Genomic DNA, 12,060 nt, shown 5'->3' with positions numbered 1-12,060 from the left:
AATTATTTATTATTTTTTTTTATGGTAAATTTATCCTCATAAAACTGTCTCATACATTGGAATTAATAAGCTTTTTTAAAGTAGTTAAATTTTATTTAATTGAAAAAAGTGATACTCAATGAATTAGTGTGTTTTTACAGATGAAAATAATTATAAATTATCTAAACAAGTGGAAAAAGTTAGCACACATGCATATAAAGTACAGAAAGTTGATTTATTTATTGACTGTTACATAGAGTATCCATTACATATTCTGGTTCCTCAGTACTCAAGTAACTTAATTGCAAATAGTTCGGAGTACCGACTTTTAAAACATTGTAATGATATACCTAATTTTGATTTTTTGTTTTGACTCTCTATCTAAATTAAAAAAATATTGTTATGAATATTTCTTAAGCCACCTATTTTTTTCCTTACTATAAATTTTCCTTTTTTGTATACCACTAGATTTAAGTTTTTATGATATTTCCTGTACTCTTTACCCCTCCGGCGTGTTAAATTTAAATAAATAATATATATTATGTGAGATATTAAAAAACATATTTTTATAAATTACTTATACCAGATGAACTGCACTATACCTTTGTTGTTTAAAATTGTATTGAAAGTTATACTCGCTAAAGTCGCTGGTATAAATTATGGAGTTATAATTATGATATTTGAAGTTTTTATCATATGTATGCATTTTTATAAACTCATCTAACACATGGAGCTCAGTATACCCGAGGTTCATATATTATAGGAACCGTTCTTAAGTTCAAGGGCAATATATTATAATAATAATACTATTAATCCTTAGTTAACGTTTATAGTAGATATACTCTAGGACTCTAGGTTATCGTTAGTAAGAGCTTAGAGTTATATTACAAATATTATGCATAATTTTAAAATGCAAGCAATTAGATTTATATATCTTGAGTTTCTAAAATAATGATATTTATTACCTAAAAATGTACTACCTACCAAATGGTTATTTTAATTAAAATACGCGTCATAAAAACGTGTGGATGACCACAGCACGCCATGTGGCAATTTTTGGTCGATGGTTGGTAAACTGTACAAAAATACAATAAGTAAGCGATATTGCAGAAAATAGAACTATACGGAACAAAAATGTTGAGAACCACTGGTTTAGGGAGAAAATGCCACATGGCGCGCAGTGGTTACCCGTCCGTTTTCGTGACGCGTACTGCAATCAACTACCTTCTACCCATGAGTCAATTTTCCGATGTAAATAAACATAATATAATGTATTATCGTTTCCATTTATTTAACAAGTTGTATTTTGTTAAAACCCATTTGTAATCCTCGACCTGTAGCTGAAAAATTAAAAACAAATATTGATCGGAATTATCGGGTTAGAGTTCAACGGCCTGGTTAAGATTGTTAAGAACAAACAATTTCGGGTTAATTGAAATTTTAGTTTAGTTATGTAGGGAAATATTTCAGTATTTATGTATGCATACAGGTATTACACAATCATTATCAAAAATATCTAGATATTCAGTATTTATAAATGTGTCTATCTTCTGCAAACATATTGAGATTTATTGTTGACCTGTTATCAATAATAAATCGATTTAAAAGTTTCTTAAAATTAAAATATTCATATAAAAGTAATTTGTTACATTTGACCTAAATTAAAAATAATATAATTGTTTGTTTTTTAATGAATAACTAAAATTCATTTTAAAAAGCGATACACCAGTCTGGTGTTTAGAACTTGCTTCACTGATCTCTGCGGTACACTGTGTGTTTTAAAAGTCAAATAATTTAAAAACGATTTTGAATGTTATAATTATGTATGATGTAAAAATATATTTTATTTTTATCTTATATTTTAGAACTAAACATGTAAATATTAAATGTTCAATTAGTTTGTAATTGAAACATACATTAGAATACATACATATTAGTATGACTTTACGTTATGGATATTAGAATTAGCCAGTATCGTTAATATTAATGTTATATAATACTAAGTCCAAAATCGGAAGATTATTAAGTTTCATAGATCTAGAATATGAATCCAACCAAGGTCTTTTCAATTAGCATAAATTACATTACTTTTTTAAAGAAAATAACTGTTCTCTTTTATGAATTTCTTTTGAGCTGATTTCTTAATTAAGTTTATGTTGCAATTACTATTTTTTGTTGTTTAGTAGAAATGTATTCAGAGTTCTTCAATATTATTTTAACAGTTTGATTTGGTTAAAAAAAACTAAACCACAAACAGTGATAAAACTAAATATGAAGAAAAAATAATAATTGTAACTACTATAAACATATATTTTTTTAAATTTATTATATATTTTTGTTTATACTTTAATCATAAATAAACATTGAAATTTAAACATTTTTTTTATAAAATCCACTTTAGTTTAATTCATAAAGGTTTTTTCCATCACAGGTTCCCTGAATTTCAAAATTAATTATTTTAACGTAAAGTGATTACAAGTCTTTGATATTGTTAATAATACATTTAAAAACTATGGGCTATGATAAGACTATAAATATGTTCTTCAGTATGCTATTATTTAATTGAAAAAGTCCCTTTATCGTATAAACGTCATATCCAATATTTATAGTGGCTTTCAAGTATCATTGAAGATTGAACGAAAATTCTATAAACTTGTTCTTTTTTTTTTGTTTCTAAGCTCCTTATTTTATATTATTTTCATATTTATGTATACATATATCTACTTTAAAACACCTTTTAACACTATAACACATATCATATTTTAAAAATTACGTTAGGGAGGGGGCCCTCATATTTCTCAACCACAAAATTCCGATCTAATTGAGAATACCGAAAATATTATAAAAAGTAGTGATTCTCCGGAGAAATACCTTGGATTTTTTTTTAAATGACATGAAAGTCTAAAGTACGTTATATTTAGGTCCGTTATACCGGTCGCTTGGGGACTATAAGTGGTTGGTTTCAGTTAGTAAGACCGTGAAATATGTATACAAACGTGTGCGTGTGAGAGTATGTAATGCTCGAGTCTGTGGTGTAATCGATGTTGGGTATCCCGTTTTGAAGTCTACAGGACCCTTGTGTGCATAGAAGTTTGGGAACGAAAAGGATGATGGCTGTTAGGGGAAGTGGGCTGGGAAAAGTCGAGTTTGACGCGATAAATAACGAGAAAATAACGCTATTCTTCGCGCGGCCCGGGCTGTGTCAACCCCTACTGCGCTTTTGTACGCTTTCGGCTTTTTCAACCCTCATTTCTGATTGCTGCCTCCACCGCAATGTGATAAATAGGATTAGGGTGGATACTTTTTTCCTCTTCTCCACACCATATACATTATACAATTTATATTGGACTAAGGGTTGTTTTCGTTTTCTGTGTCTTAGAATACCTTGTGATATTTTAATTATTAACTATTAGAAAATAAGACAGTGCTAGATACTGTTTAATTAAATAAGGAGAATCAATGTGGATCAATTTGGTTTCAATAAATAATACATTTAAATATAACTTGAAGAATTATTAATAGTTTATAATATTTAAATTGTTTAATATTCGATCGACTACCTCATGATGTTAACAAGTTAGTCAACGTTTCTATGTAAAAAATTGAAATAATGGAGATTTTCTCTCTTATTTATATATTGGGGATTCTATATTATTGATACGAATGATATTAACGGAATATGTTAACCATGTTCATAAAATTTTAGATCAAGTTAGGTAAATTATTCTAAAAACTCAACTACTTGTAAAAATAAAAAATAAAACTACACGGTGCACATTATTTAAGTAAATATTTAACCATTTATAAGCTTAGCTTGAAACATTTTCGTTAATTTAAATTAAAACGTAGTGGTTAATTAATGCATCATATATAAGTTATGCAGAATACATATTTAGTTATAATAATTATAGAAGTTTAGAAACAGTATAAGACAAATGCTGACGAGTTATAGTTAAAGCTTATAGTTAAATTCGAAAGTAATGTACCTACAACTGTGGTTGATTAAAATTAAATTTAAATAGTTTTTAAAATATGTACATTTAAAATATTTGATAAATTTATAATTATTCATCAACATATTTTATACTAAGGTTAAATGTTGTTAATATTTAACAAATTCGAATCATGTAATTTGCTTTGACCATATTATTATAATTAAACATTTAATATGGAAAGTCCGTAGTCCTTATAGGTACAAAGTACTAATGTTAGTATAAGGCTTACAGGAAAATCATACTCCATTAGTACTAATATTAGGAGACAACTGATTTCCATACGAAATTTATAAGTCAAAAAAATAAATAATAAAACGAACAATATTGATGTAATACTGCCGAATGAAATTAAATAAATATTTTTTTTTTTATTTATTACTTTTTAAAATGTTTTAGCACATCAAGTGCTATTACAAGTACATGAATTACTGTTACAATTTAATTTTTACATTTATATTAATGATAATAATTATATTAGTTCATGTTTATAAGTTTAATAATAATTGTATTTTTTATTCTTCATTCTTATAATTGATTGGTAGAATCCAAAATGTTATTTTTATGTTATCTCCTGTCCTCGATTATTCTACTTTTACTATAATAATACAGTTATAGAAATACACGAAATAATTATGTAAGTTTTGTTTTGTTCGATCGGTAGTTCAACTGAACAATTATTAACAATATGATTGTATGGTACCTATATGAGTCAAAAATATCATATTTAAAACTTCTAAGTTCATACAAATAATACTTAAGTACAGACAGTACAGCTACCTCATATTCCATTTTTTTCTCAGCCATTAGCCGCAGACTTTTATTGTCACGTGACACGTTCACCATTGTTGATTTTATAATAGTATTTTAAAAAGATATTTTTTGGCAGCCTCCTATCACAGGTATCGTCATATTTATGATTTATTGTCTTTTATATTTGACATTAATTCGGTTTCTACTATAATTTTTTCTTTCATCTACCTCTTTCCATTATTATATTTAATACAAGGCCAATATTTAAATTGAGTTGTTGAGATGAATTTGTGTAATTTTAAGTGTTGATTTATCAAGTAGTGAAATAACAATAAATTAATATTATGTTTTTATAAATCGAGTGCGTAGAAACTTGGTGTATACTGACCGGATTCTGTGTTTAATTTTTCATTGAAATTAACAACAATATTGGAAGTGGCAACCAGTACCACGGTAACAATAACCGGGATAGACCTAATGTACGTGATACCATCATATATATTTTTTTTAAATGAGAGTATAAGGAGATAATTCACACCGGATACCAAATTTTTATTTGCTTGTTAAATTGACGGAATGCACGATCCTACAATTTCTGGAACATTGCAATTGCCGGTTGTAAACAACTTTACGCTCGCTTGTAAATATTCACAAAACCATTTGGGTTTTAGCCAAATTTAGTAGGACGCGTGCGTAACTTTTGTGGAGCTTATTACAATCAAATGTTTACATGACCTTTATTCCGTAAGTTTAAATTGGACGCATTTAATTTTGATTTTTTCGTAATCCATAACGATACATAAAAATAAGTGGTCATCGTACTTCACGGATAGATATTTGAAGTACCTCAGTTTTATGATAGTACCTTTCGTCTAATTATTCTGTACTTTAAAATTTAACGTAAAACGTTCATTTAACAATCAAAAATATGCTATGTATAGAGTTAACAATCGTTACTTTTTTTCTCAGAGTGGGTACCGTTTGAAACGGAAAATTTATTCGATCGTCAACTACGGCCATTCTGGATTAATTATTTTCGCTTTTGTGTCCGGGTGTCATAATGACGACCAATAAAAATGTAGCACGCCCGATGTGTTAGGGATAGGTAACAAAATGGGAACCGTTTTTTTGATTTTATTACTTGACTGGTGAATTTATGTAGCGATCCGTTGCTTGTATAAATCACCTAATAACGAGCAGCTGGCTCATTTCGTTTTTGTTTCGTTTTGCCGATGATAAATCCGAATTTAAAACGCCCTCGCCTAGAGAGTATTATGAACGCTAGTCAATATTTCACAAGCTAATGCAATTATGTAAAAATTTTGTTTGATTTTTATTATAGGTACATATTTCGATTTTGACATGCTCAGCTTTACTTATCGATCAATCAAAGTATTATTAAAAACTCATTGCATTTGTTACCAGTGATATTGCTTACTATATAATATTAAATTTGTATTAAATATTTATACATAGACAATTGTATATTTATAATATTGTAACATTATTCGACTACATTTTAAATACTGCATGAAATAATTTCCATGCTATTAAGTTGAAGGAAAAAATATATATATTATATGAATGTATGTACCTACATTTGCATTATTATAATACATTTTAATATTGTTCGAATTCAGATATATTTTTATACAATTTAACTGGAACAGTAATACCTAAACGTCAAGATTAATAAATAATGATATCATACATTTTTCATGCATAAGAAATGGCTTGTAAAAAATACAGAACCCTGAGCACAACCCTATATAATGTAGGTATGTTAGTTTTTATCTGAATTCAAATTGAATTACGGTGATTATTGGTCAAACTTGAATAGAGAAAAGTCAGGATTCACAAAACCCAATTATGCATGGAAATTAATCAGGATTTACTGAGAGCCAGGTACACCTTAATGAAAGGCCAAAATTATTGTGTGCATTATTTTTACTTATATTATTTAATTTAATTAACCGTGGTAAATCGTGGTGGATGACCATTGTATTATATGAATACATCTACTTGGAACTTGACTTAGGTTCAATTATACATATTTTTACAGATTTATTCGAATAGGTACCTACTTTTTTTTAAAAGATAAAATAATTTTAAACGAGAATGAAAATATATGAACATATTAAGTATGTTATTGTTATATTTCTATTTGAAATGTTCAATAACATTATCAAATACAATCATAAGCTGTTTTATAAAGTTATGCTTTATAATACATTTTTAATAAAATATATAATTAACTACTTGAAATTAATAATATTTATGCAAATTATATCTAAATTCTAAAGAATATTAAAAAAAAATGAATATTCATTATTTCAATCATTCCATTATTTGATGTCTCCTTTACAATAATGAAGATCTATGTACCTAGAAACGAATAATATTTTTTACTTTAAGCACAGAATGCTCAAAAATAAAGTCAAATAGATTTCATTGAAATCACTTGCATAGTTGCATTTCAACTAACGAACTAAGTATAAACATAATATGCTAAAAAGTCTGTTTTAAAAGATTAAATCAAGATATATCACATAATGGGGTAACTCCAAACTTACAGGATAAATTCGAACAACACAGTTTTTAATTTATATTGGATTTTTCTGGTAAAAGTATTGATAATATTATTACAAAATATTATCGGTAAATATTTCGAAAAATTAACTATGCTGGTCTATATTATCTGCCTCCAGATCACATTTATATTATGGAAGTGAACGATTTGTATTCAAAAGTTATATTTTTGCAATTCAAAACTGAAAATAGTCACTTATTGAAGTGCGGTTTTACCGGGTTTTTCAACGAATTTGTAATTTTGTTCACTATAAATGACTATAAATACAAGAAAGTTTTAAATATCATTGATACGTTTAAAAAACTGATGTTTTGTGTGTTACTTTGGACAACATTAAATTTAAATTTCACTTAAGGTTCAGTTAAGAACTCTAATTTTTTAATTAGAAATGTTTTTACAGCAATATTTGGATTAATAAATCTATTTTATTTAATTATTGTTTTATATTAATTCGAGTTTGTTAATTTCTCTTATCAAAATGTTATTGTTTAACATCAATAAACACTTTTTTTTAAAACGTTAAAATATGAAACCCGTTGTTTACCACTAAAAGAATGATAAGATCGTTTCTCGATGAATTTATGTGAGCGTCCAGAGTTATACCGTTTTGTGTTACTGATAAAACAGATTTAAAACATTTCTTTCGATTTGCCACCATCGTCTTTAGGCTTATATTTCATTTATATATTTTTATAAAAATCAAAGCACAAAAAATCTAAAATCTTAATAGGTAGATATATTTTCTTATTTTTATCTAATCGGTGATTTTAAATGTCTTTAAATAATATTATGTATGATAACATACTGTAAACTTCTATGTATATTTTCAAATATTTAAATGAATGTGATGGTTTGAATCAAAAAATACACTAAGAGCCCATCCCAGATAATTTCAGATCTACGATGAATAATTAAAATTACTTTGGTCCGTTTTTGGAACAATGGAAAGTAATTTAAAGAAAAAGTTGATTATTTAAATCGGCAGTAATACAGCTTGATGCTGAATGATCATTGTGTTTACATCGTTTACACGGAATATATTATATTTAGATTTTAGAGTGTGTATAGTAAACTTATGTGACCGAGTGAAGAGATTTAAAGGGTTGAAGCGAGAAGCACTCACGTAGTGTACAATTTATACTACAATACAGCTGTAATAGTTAAGTATAGTTTCATACCTACATGGAGTACTTATTTTGAAATATTTTATTATTTACATCAACATAAAGTAGATTTTATAAGGTATAATATACAAATATTATGGAGTATGCCAATAGTTGATAAATATATTTTTATGTTTAGTACACAAATATAATACAATAATAAATTAACTCAAACGTATAAATAATTATTATTGTTCTGTATTTGTTGTTTGGCCTCAGTTGTAACTTTCATGAAAATTCTAACGATTGCCTCTTAAAACTTTGAAAACCAGTTAATTTTTTTGTATATACCTATATTTTGTTTTTGCAAGTAGTAAATAAAAATATACAACAATTTTTCGATAAAATAAAAGCTATTATTGTATTATAGTATTATTACGACAAGCTACTGTGAATTATTATGAGTCTGACTTTCTGATAATCACATAAATACTAAACACACTGTGAGATTATTATATTTACTCCACGTGACCATAGTGATGGGTTAAACTTTTGCGTTGTCGATTGTACGAAAATCAACTACCAATATTAAACCACTCGACGAGTCATCAGTTACAATAGTATTACTAGTATTTTTTTTTTTTGTTTATCTTGCTCTCTTTTCTTTTAACTTTTATTATTGACACATTTTTATTGTGAAAATTATATCGAGAACTTACACGTGCAATGCAATTTTTCCACGTTAGAACCCGTACATTTATTCATAACCAGACAGGTTTAATCTATTTTTAAATGAAACAAAAACAATCGTTGAATATAATATTTAAATTTGTATACGCTACAACATAATTGATTTAAAAAATATGTGTACATAAATTATGTTCTTAAATAAAAACGTGTAGTTCCAATGATTTTCTCTTGTATTAAAAAATAAAATTAATTCAATATGTATGTATAGTAATTAGTAGGTATGTAATTAACTATGTTTGTATATTAAAAATTACAGTTTATGATTGACATTTAAACTAGGGTCTGGCAGTTAGGTATTATAGTTATTTACATATTATTACATTGGTACATCTAATAATTATAATTATTATAAAATAGTTACGCACATATTATTATAGTATAAAAATTGGTTATTTCAATAATCAATAATATGATAGTTTACACTTCATTACATTGAATTTGTATTGTACGGTAGCTAATATCTGGACGTAAACTCATTTTATTTATTTATTTTCCATTTGGTTCTGGAATGTGTCCAATACCCTTGTATCCAACTATTAAATAAAGAGTACATAAGGAAGAGTATCAAATAAATCACAATTTAAACACAAACAAAATATGTTGTTTTCCTGCTCGATTAATATTTTTTTGTTTGAAATGAATCTAATTAATCGCCCTTAATTATTGCCTTTTGATTCATTATTACGCATAATTGCATTGTTATTCGTGTCCAATTTGAACAACAATTAGGGATGCAAAAGTTAATGAAATAGAATCGAGGTCAATTGCTTTATAATTATTATTTTATGTAAATTAACGGCTGGTAATATATTGTATTGCATGAGTGTATGTGTGCGAATCACTGCAGTATGCCCAAATATAAATTAAAAAACAATAAGGGATGCCTAGAACAGACGAAATCTGCTCCCGAATAAGTTATTTAATATTATACTATATTTTTTACGAAATCTATGGTAGGTTACGTGTTTAAAATTTTTACGTCGTTTAAAAGATTTATTATAAAATATGGGTCATGAGAATGTCGAAAATAATTATTATACACAATAAGAAAATGCTGACTACTGAATTTGGGAAGTATTGTAAAATCATGCATGATTTTTAGAATATAAGTGAATAAAATGTTCGGCAGTATTTTTATTTTAAAACACAAATACAGGCAATTATAGTTAAATTTTAGTTAAAAAAATATCAAAATCCAAATAATAAAACACGTTTGTTAGTAATATTAGTAAACGAGTATTTTACTATAGGCATTTCTAAATTTAAATAGTTTTGTAATTTGTTAAATATAATACTATGAAAAATATCTCACGCAGTATTTATAATTTTTTGTAATATTTGCTCGAGTTGTCACAAATATAAAACCATTTGTGATTTAATGATAATTCATCCTTAAAGAAGAAGTGTTAATAGATTTTGTTTGCTCTACAATATATATATATATATAGTAGGTACCTATTCATAATATTTATTGTACAAAACGTGTACCGAATTTGATCGTAAAATAACAATTTAAAATCTATTTAGGTAGGTCCACCCAAGATTGCTTGAATACGATTATCTAATGTCCCCTCGATCAGATGTGTAAAGCACACGTTATACCTACTAACAAACAATCGCTATACGTGGTATAGGTACCCGGATAGTGGAACCGATCGGATAACGACGTGGAAATGCACCTAAATCGCGGTGGTCAAACAATCGACGAGATCCGCAATAATAAATAAAAAATGTTATTCTTCTACAGGTAGGTAGAATTATTATAATAACACATAGGTGTACTCAAATATACAATATAGTCGTCGTGTCGCGGTCCACGGCTGCTGCCGGATAAAACACGAATCGAAAACGCGTGGCGATCCTCGTCTGTGGTGATGTGGGGGGGGGACCTGCCGTGGTAAGGGGGGGGGGATGGTTTTATTTTTGTGCAGTCCCGGCTACTCACCCAGAGGTATTTTCTCGTACACGTTGCCGTCTGCGCGTGATGCGGTTGCGGAAGCGGCGAACGCGACACAGTACAAGACGAAGCACCGCGTAATTCGTGGCCCGGCCATTTTGCCGGTTCGGACGACACGCACCAACTGGAGAGACGTCGTCGGCGGGCCGCGCGAGTGATACGGTACGGTCGCCGCCGCCGCCGCCGCCGCCGGAGAAAAAGGGACCTTTGCGCGCAACTCGCCGGGCGTCCGCCACATGTCGGCCGACTATCCGACGGCGGTGGTCGGGGGGTGGGGGGAGGGAGCGATGCTGTGCGCAGCTACACCACCCCGTCCACCGGCGAATAAAACAGGCACGGGTCGTCGGCGGCGTACCATGAGTTTAACACGTCGGGGTAATTATTTTATCGCTAAACAGCAGTTATAATATTATTATTCGTGTTTGATAATAATAATAGGTGTGTGATCTATATCCTACAATATAAAAACATAATATAAACATCTACTCTGGTTTTATTTAATATCATAAGCCTCTATAGCAGTCTCAAAGATCGACCGTAATACAAAATCGGTGATGTAAGAAAAAGATAATATTTTTTGACACTTAAATTTAAAAAAAAAATTGTTTTGTTCATAAACAAAATACCTAATAGATATGAAGTATGAGTTTTTTAATCGGTTGATTGTTTAGTGTCTCCAAATATTTGATAATTTTCAGTAACCTATAAAACAAATCAAATAACTAATAGATGTACGTAACACAAGTGCACTGTACGCCTGTCATAATTTTTTTAATTTAAATTAGATCGTTAAACATAGAACATATTATTATGTGTATAAATATATTGGACCACTATCCAAAAATTAAACTCGTTACTATTTTTTACCGTTATTGTATTTTTTTTTTAAGTATTCTTACTTTTTGTGGCAACATGACAGGTTTTTATTTCATATAA

General features: G+C 28.2%; 1 protein-coding gene across 1 annotated transcript in view; it reads right to left on the bottom strand.

Moving 5' to 3' along the window:
- Positions 1 to 11,271, bottom strand: part of LOC111037125 (glutamate receptor 1-like) — a 182,551-nt gene extending 171,280 nt beyond the window's left edge. The window contains exon 1 of the mRNA XM_022319501.1: positions 11,113 to 11,271. Coding sequence (XP_022175193.1) covers positions 11,113 to 11,221 — 109 coding nt within the window. The 5' untranslated portion in view covers positions 11,222 to 11,271. The remainder of the gene's footprint in view (positions 1 to 11,112) is intronic.
- Between the last annotated feature and the right edge of the window lie 789 nt (positions 11,272 to 12,060).

The sequence above is a fragment of the Myzus persicae genome, unplaced genomic scaffold (genome assembly GCF_001856785.1).
Source record: "Myzus persicae strain clone G006 unplaced genomic scaffold, MPER_G0061.0, whole genome shotgun sequence".
Lineage (NCBI taxonomy): Eukaryota > Metazoa > Arthropoda > Insecta > Hemiptera > Aphididae > Myzus > Myzus persicae.
The sequence above is the reverse complement of the archived record's forward strand: the minus strand, read 5'-3'. Positions and strand labels throughout refer to the sequence as shown.